We start from the raw sequence: 24,839 nt of genomic DNA, 5'->3' as shown, positions 1-24,839 counted from the left end.
TGGCCTTGCAATGTAAATGTTCATAAACTGGTCTAAATACATTACAAATACCATTTCATTAAATGAAAATATGTTCAGACTATTATTATTAATAAGATTTTATTAAACACGTGTAACGTTTTTCTAAACAAGGAAAGCTTTGATTATTGTTTCGTTTGCAATTCTGATTGGCCGTGTAAAGTCACGTGTCAATGACGAATGCAACGGACACATAACGAATACATACGGCATTGACCGAAAGTTGACACGTAAGGTAAACACATATTCGTGTCCGGTAAGTATTGACGTTTGTTTACCCGAGGCTACTGATATCTTGATCCAGGTGAAGAATGTATGCAATTGATACAAATTTCGATAATGTATTTATTCAATAATGCCCCAACTTGTTCTGTTATGTTACAGTATTTCAGAACGGAATAAAACGAGGTTCGCAATGACAGTTAACTTCGTTGTTTGAATTTTTTTGTCAAACGTTTAAAAAATAAATTTAATAAACATTATACTAAGTTTGATACAATAACACAAGACATAAATAACTTTGAAGAATTAAAAGGGATTACATCTAAACTTTTTTAGCATAGTTCTACAAATATATATATTCCAAAATATTAGGGATGGGAACGAACATTCGAATGTTCGATTATTCGAAAATCCGCCGATTATTCGAATCCGAAATTCCTATTTAAATAACTGTTTTTTTATTTAAATAATTGATATTCTGCAAGTACAAAGTCGCATTCAACTTTTGTGCAGGCGACTTACGTGTTTTAGTCAATGCTATGATAAACGCTGTAGTCATTGTTTCGAAGGATGGTATCAACGTTTCTGGTGAGTGAAGTGTTAGTTTGTGCACCGCTGGGGTGCAGTTTTTTCCGTCAATCACAAAAGTCGATGGTAGTTACACTGATGTAACGATTAACTACACAATTTTAATGTCTTTATAAATTATAATGACAACACATGCGAGCCGCATATCATAATGTATACTGATTACACTTATCTGTGGTCGCTAATTGATTTCTACAACACCTAGATAGCGTTCCCCTTTGCACATGAAGAAGTCGCTTAAATAAATTGACAAAATTGAAAAAAAGTTGTTTCAGATTCGCACATTTTCGTTTTAGTTATGATATGTGTGAGGAAACAGTAATACTGAACATTTACCATGGTCTAATATAGCCATTATATGCATCTTTTAACGATTTAAAAACCTTAAAATTATAATGCGTTGCAACTCGAAACGATTGAATAATTTGGAGAGTTCTGTTGTTGTCGTTTAATTTTGTGAAACTACGAAGATCGCTTATATAAAGTATTAAAAATACGTTTTTCATACATGCTTGGCAGGATGGCCGAGCGATCTTTTTGGTTTTTACTCCAGGACTCCGTGGGTCACTGGTTCGAGCCCTTTTGCGGTCTACTTTTTTCCTTTTTTTTAAATTTTATTCTTGATTTTTTTACTGGAGCTATTTTGATCCAATGTTTACATTTATCAATATAAAGCATTTAACGACAAACTTCAAAACATGCCAAAATCTGTGAAAAGGCCCCTTTAAATATGAATAAATATGAAGATGAATAACAGCGACAGGGTTTGTACCGTATGCCACTGTTCAATTCTGACATATCCCAACTATTTCGTTAACTATCTTTTGACCGTTACCGTATGGTAAAGCTGAAATATTACATCTGCATAATTTCTGTTATGGATTCAAAATTGTTGTTATGCACACTGAGCATCTTGTTTTGAATACCTATAAATCATAGTTCTATTCGCTACAAAGTTTTCATTGGGTAATCAATACGCCCACGTTTTCAATGCCTTCCGCGCAGATGACGTGCCATTATTAAGTGTACGAATATAATTCGCGTGCATTTTTGCAACAGATAATTTAAACAAAGAAGATGTGCAGTTCATGTCGCAATCAAAACTTCATTTGGTGAACAATTACAGTGTAAAAATGAATGATACAATTGCAAATGGCAATGTCCCGATCAACGTCCGCGCAAAGATTTACTTGACTGGAACCAGCACAGGATGTAGGATCACGTGACTTTGTGGGAAAAGGTAAGAGATGCCTTTTTCGAATAACTGTTTAAAACAATTTTTAACAGAATTTTAACTAGTGCATAAAGACAGATTTTTATGCTGCTTATTTAGGTAATTTGTTTAATATGAATCTTAATCTTTTACACTATTTTCAAAATATAAAAGACACTGATAATTATTTTCATATTATAATACTTAAACAACAAATATAAACATTAGATATCGGGAAGGATTTTCTTTTGTATGTGAGAGCATGGATTGACAAATCTGCGTTGAGAATGTGTCCCTTTATGGCTTTACACATATTTCACGCATGCACTACTTTAAAAGTACATTAACCAGAACAAAATATATGAAAACGATTTGATTGAAAATATTTCATGTTGAATGCTGTATCGCACTACAGCAACGATGCATTGAACACACACTTCTATGTTTTTTTTAAAACTATCATAACTGGACGGTCAAAAGTAAGGACAATAAGATCTAGGGGCCTGTAAAGCGAATATTCAAATATATTCGACTAAGGATAAACGAATGTTCTAATATAATGACATATTCATTCATTTCCTTACAAAATATACATGTTCATTAAATAAAATACAAATGCAATATTAAATGTATAATTAATTTTCTTTCAGAAATGCTACTAGTAAAACATACTTCACAATTGAACATATTATATGTTTTCCAACTTTGAACGTCCGTGATTTTGTTTTTAAAATTTTGTTTAGATTCGTTTCTTGCTGTAAACAATGTTAATAAAATATATAACAAACACTTTTTTGATACCTGATTTTTATTTTGTTTGAATGGTGGCAAACTTACATAAGTAACAGTCTTATAAAAGCAACAACATGTCTGCTGTTTACAAACGTATTAAAAGTTCATAGACTTCGTAGTGCTAAGAGTTTCAATCGATGTTCTTTCTAGGGAAACAATTAAAAGCATTACTCAGAACATGCCACTATCTTTATTCAGTACTTCACTAAGGAAAGCAAACATCGATAAGTAAACATCGGTATATTTGCACAGAACTTGCAAGTTTATAACATAAAAAATTGCAATGACGTTGGTTAAATCACTGTTTAAAGGGTCCTTTTCACAGATTTTGGCATGTATTGAAGTGTGTTATTAAATGCTTTATATTGATAAATGTAAACATAGAATCTAAAAAGCTCCAGGAAAAAATCAAGAATAAAATTAAAAAAAAACTAACCCTCAACAGGGTTCGAACCACTGACCCCTGGAGTCCTGGAGTAAAATTCTACCAGTTAGACCACTCGGCCATCCGTGCTGATACAATGCAGAATGTATTTTATACTTTATATAAGCAATCCTCGTAGTTTCACAAAATATAACGACACCAACAGAACACTCCAAATTATTCAACCGTTTCGCGTTGGGGAGACGGAAAACTACAACGGGCGAGGCATGGTCAGGGGTGATAACCCCAAAAAAGGGTTAGTGTAAGGGTTTGGGTTAGGGTAAGGGTTAGGGTTAGGGTTGGGTTTAGGCTAACCCAAACCCTAACCCGACCCCAAACACTAACCCAAACCCTAACCCTCTAACCCCCCCTTGCGCAATACCATACCATGCCTCGCCCGTTGTAGTTTTCCGTCTCCCTTTCGCGTTGCAACGCTTTATAATTTTCAGGTTTTTAAATAGTCAAAAGTTGCATATTATGGCTATTTTAGAGAATGGTAAATGTGCAGTATTTTTGTTTCCTCACAAATATCATAACTAAAACGAAAATTTGCGAAACTGAAACTTTTTTTAATTTTGTTAATTTACCAAAACGTGAAAAGGCCCCTTTAAGTAATTCATCCAAGTTATACATAAAACACAACCCTAGTTGAACAATGATATTATAAATTATATTCTACATGATACTTAATATAGATAATTAAAACTGTAAAAAGCATCAACAATGCACGGCGAATTACAATGTGCGCGTAATTTTTTTGGAGAACACTGGTCTAATCGTATTGCTGCATTGTGGTTTTGTAACAGCTAACATAATACATAATGTAGCTGAAGCGATTCTTTTATCAACATATGACTAAACGAGCAAAACAGAGAAAGATGTACAGTTCCAAGGATTTTATAATTATAACGTAAAGTCGATCCATTATTTAAAATTTATGTAATTATTATATGTTATATTTCATCCTTAAATTTAGGTTTTGAAAATATAGTTAGTCTGAATTATGACATTTTTATTTAAATTCAGACATATCCATAATTACTATTAAGGCACAATAAAGCATAAATTAAATTAAGAGTTTTGTCTAGAAACCTTTTTATTACAGCTCGATTGCATCGAAAGTCTACGGCGTCCGTTTTCTGGGCGGATCTAGTAATTGGTGTCTTTAGTAGAGATCACAAGAACAGTGGGGATCGAAACCGTGAACCATATCCATAACTCCCCGGTAAAATAATGAAAATGATTTCAATTTATAATAAGAATTTAATAATAATAAACATTTGAATACAATAAATAATATAAAGAAAGTTTTTATCCAACATGCGAAACTAATTCCAAAATTACATTACAAACACACAATGTATATCTTTCATGATAAAGCGACTTTAAATAATCTTATCTAAAAGTGACAGAATAAATGCTAAATTCCAGTCTTAGAATAAAAATTAATGTTATTCAAATGGACATACGTTAAGACACGTTAATTTCGACAATTTCAGCTTTAATTAAGTTTTCTTTGATCATATATATATATATATATATATATATATATATATATATATATATATATATATATATATTGAACCAAAGAACAGATAAACAATGAGCATATCTTTTTACTCCATAGGTAAATTCTGCTGGCATTGTAATCAATCCTACAATTAAAAAATAACTATACACATTTCAATAGGACCTTCTATTGTACTTTGAATGGAAAGATTCATTATACAAATAGGAACTGTGAAACTCTGGAAACATTATCATGTCATAATAATTGGCCCAAAGGCTTTCACCATAAAGCAATATTTATTACCAATGGCCTTAAAATCTATTCAATACATTCAATTTGACATAAATATAAAATGTTGATTAAACAAGGGCTCAAAATCTTAGAACGGCCAATTGGGGGGACTAGTTTAAACCGGTTGATGGATAGCCTTACCTCACTCTTAGGCCAGAGTTAATAACAAAAAACGAAAGTGTGAATACACATAAAGTCACCGCATTATCATTCAAATGAAAAAAAAAACGCGACAATACAAGGGGAAATAATTTGATCAACTACACTTAAATACTAAACCAATACACAAATCACAACAGCAACAGATTCACAACTTTTTTAGGCCCGACGACTTGCTATCAGTACAATAATCAACTTAATCCCTTCTTGATAACAATTCACAACACAGGATCATACATGTATAGTACAAATTCCAGATCATCGTCATGCATAGATAAAGTGTACAATAACCCAACACGTAGCATAGATGTATTTGCATCGTTTATGTATATCCTTGTTACATCAATAATGTATATATTTAATTTCATTTCATCAGAGAAATAGTTGAAAAAATATTATTATTCACAAAAAATATATGTAATTATAACTATGAATAAATATCACGAGTGATCATAGAAAATAATATTTTCACGAGTGGCGCAGCGACGAGTGAAAATATATATTTTCTATGATCACGAGTGAATTAAAATTGATAATCCACCGAATCCAACAAATTTTCTTTTTATTTTATGCTTTTTTTTACAGCTTATATACATTGTTAAAGAGTACAACAGTGAAATTATCAGTTTTAATTCACTGATATTTCTCTTTAAACCACCGGGAAACAGAAAATAATAATAAATAACACTATGTTTAATTGTATATACGTTAGTTAAAACGATATATTTATATTATTATTTAAAAAATCTTCGCACAAATCAACGATCATGTTTCATTTAAGTAACGTTGAAACTAATTTTTAAATATCTAAACCAGAGAAAGATGTACAGTTCCAAGGATTTTATAATTATAACGTAAAGTCGACCCCTTTATTTAAAATTTAAAATTTATGTTAATATTATATGTTATATCTCATCCTTAAATTTAGGTTTTGAAAATATAGTTAGTCTGAATTATGACATTATTATTTAAATTCAGACATATCCATAATTACTATTAAGGCACAATAAAGCATAATTTAAATTAAGAGTTTTGTCTAGAAACCTTTTTATTACAGCTCGATTGCATCGAAAGCCGACGGCGTCCGTTTTCTGGGCGGATCTTGTATAATTGGTGTCTTTAGTAGAGATCACAAGAACAGTGGGGATCGAAACCGTGAACCATATCCATAACTCCCCGGTAAATTAATGAAAATGATTTCAATTTATAATAAGAAGTTAATAATGATAAACATTTGAATACAATAAATAATATAAAGAACGTTTTCATCCAACATGCGAAACTTAATTCCAAATTACATTACAAACACACAATGTATATCTTTCATGATAAAGCGACTTTAAATAATCTTATCTAAAAGTGACAGAATAAATGCTAAATTCCAGTCTTAGAATAAAAATTAATGTAATTCAAAAGGACATACGTTAAGACACGTTAATTTCGACAATTTCAGCCTTAATTATGTTTTCTTTGATCATATATATATTGAACCAAAGAATGGATAAACAATGAGCATATCTTTTTACTCCATAGGTAAATTCTGCTGGCATTATAATCAATCCTACAATTAAAAAATAACTTTACACATTTCAATAGGACCTTCTATTGTACTTTGAATGGAAAGATTCATTATACAAATAGGAACTGTGAAACTCTGGAAACATTATCATGTCATAATAATTGGCCCAAAGGCTTTCACCATAAAGCAATATTTATTACCAATGGCCTTTAAATCTATTCAATACATTCAATTTGACATAAATATAAAATGTTGATTAAACAAGGGCTCATAATCTTAGAACGGCCAATTGGGGGGACTAGTTTAAACCGGTTGATGGATAGCCTTACCTCACTCTTAGGCCAGAGTTAATAACAAAAAACGAAAGTGTGAATACACATAAAGTCACCGCATTATCATTCAAATGAAAAAAAAACGCGACAATACAAGGGGAAATAATTTGATCAACTACACTTAAATACTAAACCAATACACAAATTACAACAGCAACAGATTCACAACTTTTTTAGGCCCGACGACATGCTATCAGTACAATAATCAACTTAATCCCTTCTTGATAACAATTCACAACACAGGATCATACATGTATAGTACAAATTCCAGATCATCGTCATGCATAGATAAAGTGTACAATAACCCAACACGTAGCATAGATGTATTTGCATCGTTTATGTATATCCATGTTACATCAAAAATGTATATATTTAATTTCATTTCATCAGAGAAATAGTTGAAAAAATATTATTATTCACAAAAAAATATATGTAATGATAACTATGAATAAATATCACGAGTGATCATAGAAAATATATATTTTCTATGATCACGAGTGAATTAAAATTGATAATCCACCGAATCCAACAAATTTTCTTTTTATTTTATGCTTTTTTTTACAGTTTATATACATTGTTAAAGAGTACAACAGTGAAATTATCAGTTTTAATTCACTGATATTTCTCTATAAACCACCGGGAAACATAAAATAATAATAAATAACACTATGTTTAATTGTATATACGTTAGTTAAAACGATATATTTATATTATTATTTAAAAAATCTTCGCACAAATCAACGATCATGTTTCATTTAAGTAACGTTGAAACTAATTTTTAAATATCTAACAAATAACGCATTAAGATTGCACGCTAACTTTAGTAATACTGTATAACTTAATACTTAATAGTGATTATTCGGTTGATGAAGGGACGGTTGCATGATATGGCATGCCATAATTGCGCATTTGTACAAAACCTTTCATTTCCAAATTGTAATAAATGGCGTGTGCAATCTAGATTTGTATTGGATCAAAATGGTGGTTATGTTCTTATATTTAGCGCATTAATGCATTAATTGTTTTACAATTGGTTTACATATTTACATTATTATCAACACAAAAACGTACATACAGTTATACTTGCTCTAAGCGGAAATACAATTAGGCGATATAATTTTGCACGACAATAAAGCCGGAAAATCATACGGCATGATTTATATATAGACATATAACAACACACTTTGTAGCGCAAAAGAAACAACTTTTACATGACCAACAATAATCAATAACATTTACAAACATTATAGTTTGTCATTCATTAAAAATACATCACCATATGGCATGTACATGGTATAAAAACATCATGATAATAAAGCACACACTAGCAAAGACAAACACGACTATTAGTGAAACTTATAGATGCTCCCCGATGATGCGCTGTATAAACGTATGTGTTTATTTTGTGGAAACGATTTATTTCTCAAGAGGAATAAACTGAACGACATGACAACCGTTATATTATCCCTGAAGGGATATTGCGTATAACATTTCACCACAATCGGATCGTTAGTTCCTGTGACCTGATACAAAAAACGTAATATGCATTAACATGCCAAATTATTAATAAAATGGCAATAGCTATTTGCGAATTGTTTGAAGCTAGGAAACCTGACAATATCCGCATGTTCATCGAATAAATCCAATGCTATGTTTCGTCAAATTCAAATAATGATTTACTGAGATTTCGCGCGGAAACGTGCGACGTACGTAAAGACGAAAGATCGGACATTGAGTTGGATGGAGACGGTTATCGGGACTCATGCAAAATCAACTCTATCCAAATAAAAATTCTGTTAGACGGAAAAAGCAGAGACTATGTGCGTCCTGTTTTCGGAGAGCATACAAATAAAAGCAGTACAGTATGTATGCCCAGACAGCGATTTGATAAGTATAAGTGTAGCGTTTTAGATTCTTAAAGTGCTGGTCCTTCGGCATGCCTTAAAGAAAAATATGTCATCGTAAAAATATATTTTTTATTTTATTTTGTATACGACATTATGGTAACTATATGTTAAAATCTTATTCAGAAAATGTATAGACACTGTATGTGTTTTCATTGTGTTAATAAAATGTATTAATTACCTTTGCACTGAAGTTCTATTCTAATGTAAAATGCATTGTGAAACTTAAACTGACTATCATGGATTGAGTTATCACAATCGCCATAATCATCATATTCACAACAAAAGCACTCTTCGCATAAGGAGCAAGAATTCAAAGTCACTCCTGGGAATTGAAGTAAATGGAGATCCCGCATAATGTCGTCATACTCTCTAAGCCTATCCTCATCAACACCACAATGCAGCCTGAACTCAAGCGGGTGATCACACTCGGAAAATTTTCCCAGTAGATTCCGCAACTCAACCGGTGACAAAGCAATGAACTCAATTGTCTTTTTATTGCATGCATTAAAATTGAAATCCAACGGTTCGCTATCATTTATAAACGTGAAGAATGCTATCTTCAACGATTCTAGTTCCGCGATCGTATGCAGTATATTGGCAAAAAGATCGTACCTTGAAATACGGAACAATTTAAGATTTTTAATTTTCAGCCCAGTTAATGCCTCGTACAATCCCTCACAGTCTGGACTGCATACAAACGTTAAATTGTTTCGATCACGTTGGATTGAGTTCGACTCGCAACTGTCCCCATCAGAAGTGTGATTATCGTTGCACGCTTTATCACTAAAGGCACTTGATGTTGTTATTGTGCAGCCTCTAAGCCTGCAAGTTACTGCATGATCAAATGAGGCAAGTTTCATCAACAAGTGTCGCAGCCATGTAGATGATATTGTGACATTTTGTAATGTAATTTCTTCGATAGTGCAAGGAACTATGATGTCTTTAATTCCTGTTGCATGTGAATTGCTTCCAGGAAATATCATTTCTATATCGCTTGGCATCTCTATTGTTGCATCATCGGGAAACAACAATTTCGATAAAGAAAAGATAATGCAATATATTCGTATGGTTTTTAATGTCTTGAAGTTATCTGTAATTCTAAAGTTAGCACTGTTTTTGTACCAATCAATATGTCGGATGGCCGCGCAGTCAACGGTGAAGGTTAACTGCAGATTCTCAAGACAATGAGCTGACGATATCAGTACGTCTTTTATGTATTGTGAATGCAAATATAATTCACCAGATTTCAAACAACTGTCTATTATTGTCAATGACCGAATGCTTGATAGGTTCTCGTTTACAACGCAGTTGAATGGTATATAATCTACATAATAAAACTGATGCCAGTACTTTATCGAACTGAGTTTCAATTTAATCTTAGTTTCATCAACGTCGTTAGCCAGAGCTTCTCTACATCCGTCCATTAGAGTTTTCTGGAATTTCATTAGATACCATGTTCCTTCTAGTCCGTCCAGTAAGCACGATAGTTTATTTGCTGCTTCGATATTAAGCCCACACAGAAACTTAAAAATATTAAACATATCGTCTATGTTATAATGTCCTTTTTCTATCAACCAAGGGATGAAGACATCAATGGCATGTTGACTGCATGCTATGAAATATGCAGCTAGAAATTCTTGCACGCTTTTATGTACGAATGAAAACGTGGATGATGCATACGTTAACGTTGGACATTTTCTTTCTACTAGAATACCGCAACGAAGAGCAAATATCTTTATGTCTTTGGAAATCTTATACTTTTTCATGTCTTTGTCCACAAATACAATACGAAACTCTTTTACGAGAGAAAATAACTGCCGAAATGCGAGAAGTGAAAGTGTATTAATAATTTCGATATTTGGTTTTAAGTAGCGTGTACGTGCGAAACATTTGACCGGTGGCCACTGGTAACCGTTATCTTGTTTTCCGGTCCCAACTTTTCCAGTCTTTATAAGAAGGGTGTCGAGCAATACGCTATATATTTCACATGATGATCCTTTTAAAGGATTGTCTTCGATCCATGCAAGCACAAAGAGGTTTAGCAACATTGGCTTCAACATCATATCATTGTTGACATTGGAAGATCGCAAGTAACTTTCGAAATCACAAAGATGAGAGGTTATATCACCATCTTTGTATTTCCCAATCACCTTTGCGCACAGCTTGTATGGATCCTGTACGCCTTCCAACATGATCAAATCACCGACGTCTGAATCTTTGATGCTTTCGTCAGCCATTTTCCACGGTCGCGTTGTAGTTAATACGAAACAGCTAGTATGACTACTAAGCATCAACGGTTGTCCTAGTTTGATTTGCACATCATTCCACTCATCAAGACCGTCTTGCACCACAAGGCATATTTCCTTTTCCATGATTTGTTGTACGAGTGCGTAGGCTTTTTCCCGCTTAAAGTCAGAATATATTATGTCTGTAACTTGTTGCTTAATCATCTTAGGTATTTCACGTTCACCAATAGAATCTCTCAACGTGACAAGAAAGACAAATGGAAACATCTGTAACGTTTCAAGGTCCTCCAAATCAGTTTCCGCTTCATTAGTTTTAATTGTTGATTGAAACCCTTTGCACCAGTCTAACACTAACTTTGCTACAAACGTTGTTTTACCAGAACCTGCTTCGCCTTGTACGAATATACGTACACCATTTTTGCAAGTTGCACCAAACATGTCTTTGTAAGAATGAATAATGGTTCTTCCTTCTTGTTCATATTGTCCATGAGACCGCCACTTATTCTTGTCTGTTCTGTAGAGTATAGGTGTAGCATACATCTCTTCTAAAGTCGTGCTGTCATTACTATGGTTTAATCGAGATAATGGCATGCTCTTGAGTTTTATGTTATAATGTTGAATCAACTTTTGACGAAATTCTGAAATCATACAGATACGCGTTTTAATTAAACAGTCTCGGGCGTATATTTTAATCATAGAATATATATTTTCTATCAATACCAGTTAAAAAAGTTAATTCATTTTATCAAATATTTAAACAATCAAAATAACATTCCTGAATCAATTGTCTTCTAGAAGAGAAGCCTCATGCACTACGATAATTAGACAATGTAGTTTTTTTTAATTAATCATCTTAGGTATTTCACATGACAAGAAAGACAAATTGGAACATCTGTAACGTTTCAGGGTCAACCAACTCGGATTTCGCTTCATCAGTTTGCAGAGTTGATTGAAACACTTTGAATCAGTCTAACACTAATTTCGCAACAAACGTTGTTTTGACAGAACCTGCTTCACATGGTAAGAATATACGTACACTACATATTACAATATACGTGGTTCTTCGTTCTTTTTCATTTTGTTCTTGAGGTTGGTAAATGTTCTTACGAGATACTGACATGTGCTTAAGTTTACTAAGTGTAATACTTAATCAACGTTTGACTAAACTATGAAAGAAAGAAACTCGTTTTGTAACAGTCACTGACAAATATGTTTTGCTACAATTGCATATTTGCGGTCTGGTGTTCGATATTATAGATTTTAGAATTACAGTATTATTTGTATTTATATACCATCACGTTGTATGATAACAGTATTATTTCAAAAAGTACTCATACAATATATAATATATAAATTATGTTGTTCATAGAAAAGTAGCCAAAATGTACGAACATTTTGTAATTCCTACAATAATCAATGATACATGGGATCCATTATTACCTCAAAAGCGCTCGTATGCGTTCCAGGTTAAGACATTGTACACGGATTTTACGTGTCGAGCTAACTTTTGATTTATTTTAACCAAAATTTAAACTTTATAAGTTTCATAAATAATGATTACTTATTGCGTATTCTAAATTTGAATTGAAGAAGGTTCGTTTTTATAATATAGTAAACCAGCTGACCTTATATTTAATCATTAAATTCAAACTAATAAACAAAATGTGTCATAAATGTGGCCGCGGGATGGGGAGGTTTTTCTAAAGATTGATCTGTGTACGTTTTTGAAATCACATGGCAAACATTCTGTCCAAGACTAAAGTTTAACTTTTCCCTAAAGAGTGGTATTCAATGTATGTAGAATATTGACACGAACATCTACCAACTAACGACGCACGTAAACGGACGACGAACATATTAGTATAACAAGAGCTAACATGAGCACACTGTTCTAACAAGAGCTAAAAGATTAAAATGACTTTAATAATATGTTTGGAAAAGCATAAATAAATGTTTATAAACGTTATAAACGTAAACGTAAAACGTTATACAGACGCGTTATAGTTACTTTCTGTCAATAATTGGGGACAGACGTCTATACAAAAAATTGTGTTTAGTACGCTGTTATCTTCAAAAGCCTGTAATGTCTAATAGTAGTGCACGAGGTTGGTCTTCAAACGCTTCTGCGTTCGCATCTCGGAAAGAATTTTTTTTTTGATGTGTTTTGTGATTTATGTAAGGTGTGGCATGCCTTTCAACTTATTTAAAGTGCTAATATTTTTCATTTACCACCAAGATCGCCTTGGTTCAATATATATTGCTAACTCCTTACAAACGGAAGAGCGGTCTCAAGATTTCTCACACCAAATACTGGTTATACCTAGAAAACGGACCCGAAAGTTATTAAAAGCTTTAGGTTTATAATGCAATCGAGCACATATGTAAGGGACTAAACCTACATATAATATGAATTATTCGCGTTGATAGTCACACACACGGTGTCACAAGAAAAATAGTGCACCCATTCGTTAAACCGAGATCAAACAAACACGCGAATAAAGCAGTTCAGCTATATAATACTTAAAACTTCTTACAATAATTGGCATTAGACAAGTGTTATTTTTATGTTATCATTTGCATCATATGACCCAGTTTCCAGCGAAAGATGTTTGGTTAATTGACAAAATTAAAAAAAATGATACAGATTCGCTTATTTTCGTTGTAGTTACATCACTCATTTTATGAGCACGGATGGCCTTGTGGTCTAAGCGTTAGACTTTGACTCCACGTTAGGTGGTTCGAGCCCAGTTGAGGGTTACTTGCTTTCTTTCTTTAATTTTACTCTTGTCCTTTATTGTAGCTTTTGCGATTCAATGTTTGCATTCATCTATATAAAGCATTTAATGACAAACTTAAATACATGCAAGAATCTGTGAAAATGTCCCTTTTAAACATTTGCATGATGTTTGCATAGAAAGTCCTGTTTTTATTGTTAATAAAACGGTTCGATATTAAGGTCTTCTAATAAACCTTCGTTTTAATTTTATATGTTTAAATGGCGTCTGAAATGATATATTTAAGGTTTAATCATCATTTATGCTATGCCAGATGAACCTTATGAAGTGTAGTAACACCAATTTAATGTAAACATTGACCCCCGATTCAAACAGTTAATAAACACTGGCTTTATTTATAAACTAGTGTGTTTTTTAGAAGTCCCAAGCCTTTGATGAAAAGTTCTTCTTTTTAGCACTATTAGAATAGTTGTTAATAATTAATTTTATTAAGCATTTGGACTTTGAGAATAATCATTTATTTAAATTTCAATGAAGTAACATTTACGTGATAAGTTCTACAAATTAATACGCAAATTAATACGTGAGTTCGTTTAGAAAAAGAAATATGTCAAATTTATTAAAATTATAAAAGATTGCTCATTTTGTTCAACCAATCTTTTAAACCCTGTATTTCATTCAAGGCGGGGTTTATTAAACGACGCCGAAATTGGAAACAGTTTATTGACATTAATAACGGGATTTCTCACGATGCAAACATCGTGCTTGTGATTTACATTTTATTTTTCTGAAAATTAGGTAAACGCTAAAACAAAAATAACATTATTCCAATATTACCTATTTTAAGAAAATGTACAGTACCATGGGGAATGGTTTGTTTCGCGGATTAGCTAAATCTTGGTTGTAAAAAATGATATGTTACTTTCCTGCGGCACCGTGTTTTTTACTTAAACAAAGCCAGTGTTGATAAAAAATATTGACTTATAGCCGGGTCAATATATGGAAACAAAAATCAACCATTAAAACTGCTATAAAAGGTATCTAAACTGTTCTTGGTAGTGTTGAAGGTCCTTTAAAACGTATAAAAAATGTACCGAAATTGGACCTTTTTTATTTATTATTTTTCAAGAGAGCCACAAAGACGGCCGCCAATACCTATTAATGATAACGACTGTGTAAATATCTGCTCGAATTTGATGATTTGGATGTCGATACCAGGTTTTGGGGGGCAAAGAACACATTCAGATCATCATACATAGTGTAAGTTGATTATGTTACACAGACATAAAAAATTGCGTCCAAAATAGCCAACGACACAATATGACGAACCACAAGCCCATAACTTTTGACTAATACACGATGATTTGTATTACAAACGGAGACAAGGAACACTTTGATTGAATTGTTAATATCACTAAACCGTTTAATTATCATAGAATCCTATGTATGACATTCAGCTGTACACTATAACATCATAAACACCTTTGTCCATAAAATTTGTCTCATGGCGTTAAATTGTCGGTGTCGTCCCCCTACATTTCACTACCAGTATCGACCTCTTGTTAATCGTTTGGATTGTCACAGGGCCACATACAGTGCAGTGGAGTCCATAGCGTTTAAGAGGATTAACATTCTACAGAACAATTACAATGGATGCTTTTCACCTGTACTTTTGGTGCAGCATATTTTGGGTCGTGATTGGAATTGATTGGTCGTTGCTCTGTCTCCATTCTCATTCAGTCGGTTATATATTTTTTGATAGTTAAAGCACTGGATATGGAATACTATTGCATGCGATGCTGGAGGAAGTCGCTCAGGAGAGACAAGTGTTTCGGCAGAAGCCACTTCTTTGTAAAAATATTATGGCAGGGAACGCTGTTCAGAAGGCTTTGCAGGTGCAATAAGTTTGCTGGAAACTGCTACAAAGACAGCTTATAGCTAAAATGACACAGGAGATCCCGTGATACAGATACTGCTGGATCATGCCGAAGAGTTGTTTTATTCCCTTCTTAGGGGCGACGCTAGAAGATGCTACATGGTCTTAGATTTTGTTCACAAAAGAGACGGATACAGAGAAAAAGAAACATGAACATGCCCGATCTCGGCTGCTGCTCAATTCAAGACAAATGGAAGAGCTCCGCTGTCTTTCTGGCGTTTTCTGGTGGGGTCAAAATCTTGAAGCCATATTGTCGTATAAACTGAGACCCATCCTTCTGCCCTTTTTGAAACCAAGAGCATACTTCGTAAAGAGATCATGCTGCAGACGCATCAAGTGAGGCAGTGATGAACAGTATTGCCGAAGCAGATTGCTTGATGGTTGCTCTTTGCTCCATCGTTTACAATGGAAAAAAGGGCGACTCATATGACGCAATAGCCGAGATTTATGCAGATTATACTAAGGCATTACGTACGGAAAAGCGACAGTGGTATTCAATGTCATTCCATAAAAAACAACACACACCAGAGACGAGAAAAGCTTTGAATCCTATTGTGAGGTTCACCAAAAACAGATTGCTCATGCAAAAATGAGTACATCTTGTCTCGTGACAAACCAAGGCATGCGTGATTGCTCTGATCAGCACAGCTCTGACTAAAATAAGATGTTATGTTGTTCTGTAACCAGTGGATGTAGAGGTTGATTTTGTAAAATCGAAAGTGGAACGATCCCATCATAAAATCAATTCGAAGACAAACTTTCAAAGGAACACCACGTTTATAATATTTACCATTTGAAAGAACGTTTAGGAGACGAAGTTTGCAATAAGCGGCCCTTGTCTATGCTTACTTAGAGTGTGATTCAACTTCAAAGATTTTCGGCATCGGAAGAGATCAGTCTTTCGGATATACGTAAAACCTGTTCCTATCTTGAAGTCATTTGCTAATTCATTCACTCTTCCCAAATTGGCAAATGCTTGACGATGAATCTATTTGGAGGCAAGTCCAATGATTCCTTTAAATCATGCGCAATTGCATTTTCACAAAGAAAGCTTCTTACGAAACATTGATCACTCTTGTGCAACGTCCCCCAACACCAAATACAACATCATTCCATAACCAGCGCGTTTACTATCAGATCATTGTATAGTTATATAAAACGACTGAATAGGAAATGAAACAGCACAACGACCAAATACATTAAAAACCATGAACTAAACAATTCCTACAGAACTATTGAAACTCATCCATTGGCATTGTAACTGTTTTGTAGGATGTAAATCCTCTCGATGTAGCATCAGCCCTGCACTGCTGTATGTTTTTCTTGTTAAACCGAAAACTGTGATAATACAAACAATTCACAAGATGTCGGTACTGATGAGGAGTTCAGTTACAATGTAATGTTCTCAAAAAAATGTTATGGAAAAAGATGATTGTTTATTAGGTGATAGTAGACAGCTGAATGCCCTAAATTGGATTTCATGATTATTCAACTGCTAAGTGATATCAACAATAAAGTGTTCATTTTCTCCAAAGCTGGCGTTTGACATAACAATCATTACGTATAAAAACAATCATCATGTACTTGCCTAAAGTTATGAACTTGTGGTCCATCGTATTGCATCGGTCGCCATTTTGGACGGAATGTTGTCCGACGATCGTAATGTGTTCTTTGACCACAGAAACGTAGGTATAGACATCAAAGTAATCAAATTCGAATGGACATTTACATAGTCATTATCATTAATAGGTATTGGAGGTTATCTTGAAATAATTAACCTCAGGAGGTCCGATTTCGATTAACAGTTCATGTTATTCAAAACATCAACTTAGTTAACGGCCTTGAGCAATTGTCAATGGTATTTAATATAAATAATGAAACAAACACAAAACATTACTTCGAAGAGAAATTTACCTTTCACTTCTTGATTATATTGATTTGTGTCTTCCTTGATTACTTTATACTTCTCATATAGAATTTCAAGGGTGTTCTGCTTCTTGGACTCAATTATCCCTACCACGTTTTCGCCTTCTCGTAAAATGCGCTTTTCAGTTTCTTTTCCTTTGTCATCTATTTTTTGAAGACTGGCCTGCTCTTTATTTTCCATAACTTCAATAGTTTTTTCCCCTTTTTTTGAAACTCTCTTTTCAGCTTCTTTTCGCTTCTTATGTATATTTTGAAGACTGATCTGCTTCGTAGTCTCTATCTCTTGAAGTGTTTTTTCGCCTTCTTTTGAAACGCTCTTTTCTACTTCTCACCCCTTTTCGTCTATATTTTGAAGACTGGCTTGCTGCTTAGTCTCTATCTCTTGAAGCGTTTCTTCGCCTTTTTGTGAAACGCTCTTTTCAGCTTCTTTTCCCTTTTCATCTATATTTTGAAGACTGGCATGCTTCGTAGTCTGTATCTCTTGAAGTATTTGCTCGCCTTGTTGGGAAATGCGCTTCTCTGCTTCTTTTGCCTTTTCATCTATATTTTGAAGACTCGTTTGCTTTGTAGTTTCTATCTCTTGAAGTGTTTTTCCGCCTTCTTGTGAAACACGCTTTTCGGCTTCTTTTCCCTTATCATCTATATTTTGAAGACTGGCATGCTTGGTATTCTCTATCTCTTGAAGTGTATTCTCGCCTTGTTGTGAAATGCGCTTTTCGGCTTCTTTTCCCTTTTCATATATATTTTGAAGACTCGCTTGCTTCGTACTTTCTATCTCTTAAAGTGTTTTTGCGCCTTTTTGTGAAGTGCGCTTCTCTGCTTCTTTTGCCTTATCATCTAGATTTTGAAGACTGTTATGTTTTGTAGTCTCTATCTCTTGAAGTGTTTGCTCTCCTTGTTGTGAAATGCGCTTTTCGGCTTCTTTTCCCTTCTCATCGATATTTTGAAGACTTGCTTGCTTCGTAGCCTCTATCTCTTGAAGTGTTTTGTCGCCTTTTTGTGAAACGCACTCTTCGGCTTCTTTTCCCTTTTTATCTATATTTTGTAGACTGGCCTGTTTTGTATTCGCTATCTCTTGAAGTGTTTTTCGCCTTCTTGTGAAACGTTCTTTTCAGCATATTTGCCCTTTTCATCTATATTTTGAAGAATAGATTGCTGCTTAGTCTCTATCTCTAGAAGTGTTTTTTCGCCTTTTTGTGAAATGCTCTTTTCAGCTTCTTTTCCCTTTTCATCCATGTTTTTAAGACTGGCATGTTTCATAGTATCTAACAATTGAAGTGTATTATCGCCTTGTTGTGAAATGCGCTTTTCGGCTTCTTTCCCCTTTTCATCTATATTCTTAAGACTTGCTTGCTTCGTAGTCTCTACCTCTTGAACTGTTTTGTCGCCTTTTTGTGAAATACTCTTTTCGAATTCTTTTCCCTTTTCATCTATTTTTTGAAGACTGGCTTGCTTCGTAGTCTCTATCTTTTGAAGTGTTCGGTCGCCTGTTTGAGACACGCGCTTTTCAGCTTCTTTTTCCTTTTCATCTATATTTTGAAGACTGGCTTGCTGCTTAGTGTCTATCGCTTGAAGTGCGTTTTGTCTTTCTTGTAAAACACGTTCCGCAGCTTCTTTCGCATTTTGGTCTAAACTTTTAAGACACGTTTTTAAATGGGCTGTAATATCTTCTAGACTCTTATCTATTTTTTCTGAGAGTCCTTGTTGTTCTTGTGTAAGTGTTTCTCCTGATCTCTGCAGTTTAAGTAGCGTTTGTTGTGCGTCTTTGAGATGTTCAATCAGTTGTTCCGGGGTTATGAATGGCTGATTATTCTGTAACTGTTCATATACGAGACATTTTTCTAAATAACTGAATTTTAAATACAATAAGAGTCAATACAGTGAAAAAAATCCAAATAAGCAATTATCTTTGGAATGTTAAAGATACTTGAATTATTCATTGAACATACAATAACATCGACACCATCGGACCGCTAGTCGTTAACACGTTATGTATGTGTAAGCTGTATGTATCCGAACGGTCTTATCTCGTAAATTTTGTACTCACATCTATGAGTTTATTTCTAGCTGTTGTCGCGTCTGGGTCAATTGCAAGGTACGCTGGGTCGGAGAGCAGTGACGTGAGTGTCTGGATATAATCATTTAGATCTGTGTCTGTAACCTGACAACTGGTTGTGTGACGTACTGCTTTACTGATCTGACGAGCCTAGAAATGAAGGTAGGACTACAATGAGAATTAGATGTAAAAGAAATCATTCGATATAAACGTACACATGTTTTTATTTAGCACTTAAATCCTACAATATACTTGGTACAAATCATGCTCAGTTTAATTAATGAATAAGTAAGCTAGATACAATATTATCAAATAACACAGCAATTAATTTGTGTAAGTAAAGATTAAAATTCCTTTGATCAAAACAAGTAATTTATGAGCACCTGGGTCAAAATGCATTGCGGCGATGCTGCTATGGGGAAGGAGAAGAACATGTCGAAGTGCTTGCAATTGAGTAGGACACTTATAACTCCATTGAAGTCAGTGTCCTGAACAGACGAAACATCAATGTAACCATCTGGAGGCAGAAAGCATTTGGCGACTTCCCAGTGACTGGTCCCCCATAATTTTGCTCTTGTATTCTTCCATGATGGAAGCGGATATCTGTGATACGATTCGATGTTTTTTTTTTAACTTTGTCACATACGCCAACAGGACAAGGTCGATGTTTAAAAGCTGGGAGTTTGTGAAACTTACACGGTTTAGTATTTTGACATTTCCATTTCCCTTGAGGACAAGGGAGTAAGTTTTCTGTATAACATTGTCCACAACTAGCCCCGACCGCAGCGTGTACCTTTTGTATTTCTGTGTCAACAAACTTTTCTAGTCCTTGTTTGGTGACAATCAGAGCGATGGACGCTTTAAACCAGTTAGACGTCTCCTTGTCGGTGAACACATTATTTATGTTCGCAGACCTTTTTCAAGTTCTAATAACCATCCCATACCGTTTCACTACATTCGTTTACTGAAATATAACATAAGCATATACAATACGTGTCTATATGTTCAGTCACGAGTTTGGGTCGTAACAATCAAAAGGACACGGTGCAAAACAGGTTTTGATAAAGATTTTATTACAAAATCATCCTTTTTTCAGTCCGTCTTTTAGACCTTTCCCAAAACTATATAAATTTCAGTGCCCAACCTCAAGTAATGGCATCTGTTAATTTCTATCTACATTTATCGAGTATACTTTAGACAAACTGAAACTCCAGTTGCATCTTTGTTATCATTGCAACTCAAATGCAACTGCAAGAACACCCGAATTGTAACTTCTTTGGCAGTATGAAATGAAACCAAATTAAGTATCAGTTACATCTTATCTTCCATTTAAGGTAGCGCAACCCTATTGATTTCCCGCGATTTCTTTGAATTCTTCGAAGTTTGAAGTGCTTAATATTAGGTGCCGTAGCCTAGTGGTTAAGGCGATAGACTAGAAATATTTTAGGATATTCCCGCGCTGGTTCGAATCCTGCCGACGACGTATACTTTTTTGCGACGCGTTTTAATTTTTTTTCTAACGTAATTTTATTTAATATGGCATATAAGCTATGTTTATTGTTAAATATGTTGCAATTTTTATTCACATTCTTCAATTTTTAAAATTAAAGCAACGTAATAGGTAATTTACTGCTGAAAATACGAACCATGCATGTTGAATTTTTATTTTTATTTCAAAAAGTAAACGGTTAATCTGTCTACTTCTTGGTATTTTTGCTGTATATAGTGTATCTATAAAAACTAAGTTCAAAAATTACTTTAATGATACTCTTTTGAATTTAATGACACTTTGTTTTTAACCAACCCAAGTTCTACTTGCCTGAAACCACTTTCATGGTGCTCTTCCATAGATAACAAGTTATAAAAAATAAATGTATGTAAAAGAAAAAAAAATCATCTTGTTTAAACTGTTAACACCTGTACTGCATCTGTACACACCAACTGCATGCATATATTTGGAAATCTGAATGAATTATGGAACTTTCATATACCCAAAGTGTGTACATAAACTGGACAAAAGCCGAGTGTGAGGGTGGTTTGGAAAAAATCAGTATATTTTTATCATTATAAGCATGGAAAGACTACCTAAAAATTGCATGTAGATCAGTGAAATAATGCTGATTAAGAAAATAATAGATTCGATTATATTTGGATAGGTGCCCATTACGGGTGCGCTACCTTAAGCAAATCAAGGTATACTTTTCCAGGAAAAAAACAATCCTATTAGTTTTCAAATCCCAATTTAATAACTTTATTTCAGATGGTTCTAAAAAAAATTAATAACATAAATATGTTCCACATAAATTTATAAATGCAATTTTAAAAAGGCAACAAATAAGGTGTGTTTGTTTGTACTGAATTAATAAGGATTAATCAATATACGTGTATATTTCTACAAAACAAAACACGTTATGTGTATGTAGCATGAGCTTGGTATAGCAATCAACAGGTTTAAAGGATCATGGCGTTTTTACATGAAGCATTTCCATGGGGTGACCCTAGGAAAAATCATTTGTAGGGTTCATTTTCTGTATGTTGTGTTATAAATAATGTTGATGATCTATTTTTTACGATTGTTTAAAGTGATTATAAATGTATTTATTATAGTTGTGTGAATGAATAAACTGGTTATACAGGTTTTGGATGGGGAACATGTCCAATGGTGCGGGAATCAAGATTCATCGTGCATAGATTTGTATATTTGGTCATTTGACAGGCATGCGTGAACAGCGGAGACGAAATTGAAATCGTTTTATTTATGTATGCTCTGTTGGTTTAAAGGTTTAAATGTTTATACTATGTTTTATGTGTTTCTGTAAGGTTAATGAGAGCAGACGGAGGGCTTGTGATAGAAATGTGCATTGGTTCCGGACATTACGACTAAACGTGTTATACTCTATTTTTCTCAGTTCTGTGTATGAAGACACTTATTTGTCATTCATATTTTATGGCATTTTTGGAATCAGTGTTTGCGTGTGTGTTTCAAGAAATAAAAATACCCTGCTTGTCATGACAACTTAACAAACGTGTTTGTTTTTATTCTAAATGGTTAGATGATATATAACTTATGTTAATCATTAAATGTAATTGAACATAAAACATAACTTGGCTTAGTGTTAATTCTGCTATATTTAAAACCAGTTTAAACCACCGATACATCGCATTTGCCGTCCACGGCGGGGATCCCATTTTTAATTATTTTTGCACGCTGAATATTTTTTATTAAAGATTTCGTCCAGAATAGTATAAGCAATAGCTCACGCAACTTAAAAAAGAAGAATACAGGAGATAACAATAATTTCGTTTCGGCGGAATAATGTCTCCATTGTTTCATTTTCCTATATTATTCAGCATTTAACCTATTAGAACATAAAATTTATGTACGTGCTCCTTATGGATAAATGTCCGATGTATTATAAATATTATCATTCTCAACTAGCGAAACGATTAATATTCAACAAATAACACATTATATTTCTAAACTTTGAAAGACGTTACAAGACACAATTTAATTCTCAAAGCAGCCAACTCGCATGTACATTTATTATTATAAAAAGTAGGCTAAAGCGATTTTAATATTAAATAGCAAGCAAACATTTGTTATTTTCAATGTTAGTAAAATAAGAAATTATATACGAAAGTAAGTTCATACCTACTTAATTTTCAAAACACTTTTGAAACCATACTGCCCCTGGAAAATACACTTTAAATCTACATGCCGCATTTTAATTAATTTTTTTAAGATGGCGTATTTAGTCTTTTGATGTTGATTTCGTTGTCTTTTAACAACAAATTGTGTGCAGTAACATCCATGCCAATTTTTAACACACAAGCAGGGCATTAAGGTGTAGATATGTTTATTGTGAATGTTCCCTAATAAATGAACCACTAATTTTCATAATAGAGCACATTAACATATTTGGTAATTATTGGCACCATACATGTTCACGTAGTGATTTACACCAAAAAAACGCGAATACAAAATGAGTTTCCTTACTATGTTTAGGGTACAATTTTACTAAGCAACTTACGCAAGTCTTAGACTTACGCACATGTTTTAAAATAATTGATTTTCATTTGTTTCAGATTGACGCAAATTTATTTTTAATTGCAATGAAACATTTTATTATGAATTTCATTAAAACATACCATATGTCAACGAAGCGAGTATTTTAAGGAATTATACTGAATTTAAAATATGTGCGTAAATCTACGAATTGCGTAACTAGCTTAGTAAATCGGTATCCAGCTCATTAATTATCGCGTAAAGCCGTCGCCTATTTTTGGTATACATACCTTTTTCACCAATTATGCAAATGTAACGGTCCAGTGACTTCTGATATTTATCTGCCAGGTTTTATGACCGTTAGCAGGTTGTAAATCACATGCTTGAGGTGTCGACGGCAAAGGTGTTGATTTCTGGAAAAAAGTGATCGAAAATTAAGAGTAATTGATAATTGGTGAATATATCGGTGTCCGAAAAATTGGAATAACAAACAATTATTATTTTCACTAAAAAAGAGGGTGTTCAAAAACTTAGAGCGTCCGAAAACTTAGAGTAATTACGGTTATCGAGATTTCAGGTTCAATGTTGTGTTTCCTTGTACTGTTTAGGCAATTGTGTCCGAAAAATTGGAATAGCAAACAATTATTATTTTGACTAAAAAAGAGGGTGTTCGAAAACTTAGAGCGTCCGACAACTTAGAGTGATTACGGTTATCGAGATTTCAGGTTCAATGTTGTGTTTCCTTGTACTGTTTAGGCAATTGTGTCCGAAAAATTGGAATAGCAAACAATTATTATTTTGACTAAAAAAAGGGTGTTCGAAAACTTAGAGTGTCCGAAAACTTAGAGTGATTACGGTTATCGAGATTTCAGGTTCAATGTTGTGTTTCCTTGTACTATTTAGGCAATTGGTCATTTGCCTTATATAAAAGACAAGTGAAAAAAGTATATATCCTCATA

General features: G+C 33.5%; 1 protein-coding gene across 2 annotated transcripts; it reads right to left on the bottom strand.

The window, feature by feature from the left end:
- Positions 1 to 7,677: 7,677 nt before the first annotated feature.
- On the bottom strand, positions 7,678 to 24,522 carry LOC127869389 (uncharacterized). Of its 2 annotated transcripts, none has more exons than XM_052411932.1 (5): positions 24,171 to 24,522; positions 20,258 to 20,838; positions 19,866 to 20,024; positions 17,807 to 19,636; positions 7,678 to 11,859 (listed from the first exon to the last, which is right to left on the bottom strand). In XM_052411932.1, the coding sequence occupies exons 2-4, from the start codon at positions 20,306 to 20,308 to the stop codon at positions 18,887 to 18,889; spliced, it is 960 nt and encodes a 319-aa protein (XP_052267892.1). In that variant the 5' UTR covers positions 20,309 to 20,838; positions 24,171 to 24,522; the 3' UTR covers positions 7,678 to 11,859; positions 17,807 to 18,886. The 2 variants fall into 2 exon arrangements, with proteins under 2 accessions (XP_052267892.1, XP_052267891.1); XM_052411931.1 differs by having other exon boundaries at positions 24,171 to 24,315.
- Positions 24,523 to 24,839: the final 317 nt, after the last annotated feature.

Source organism: Dreissena polymorpha, chromosome 2 (assembly GCF_020536995.1).
Source record: "Dreissena polymorpha isolate Duluth1 chromosome 2, UMN_Dpol_1.0, whole genome shotgun sequence".
In the NCBI taxonomy this organism is placed as follows: domain Eukaryota; kingdom Metazoa; phylum Mollusca; class Bivalvia; order Myida; family Dreissenidae; genus Dreissena; species Dreissena polymorpha.
Note: the sequence above shows the minus strand (reverse complement) of the source record. Positions and strands in the feature narration are given on the sequence as shown.

Bases quoted from the DNA above. Each gene is read 5' to 3' on its own strand.
- LOC127869389 (XM_052411931.1), bottom strand. From the start codon at position 17,999: ATGGAAAATAAAGAGCAGGCCAGTCTTCAAAAAATAGATGACAAAGGA. The intron at 11,860-17,806 runs GTAAATTTCTCT...GTATGATTTCAG, and splicing joins ATATAATCAAGAAGTGAAAG to AATTTCGTCAAAAGTTGATT.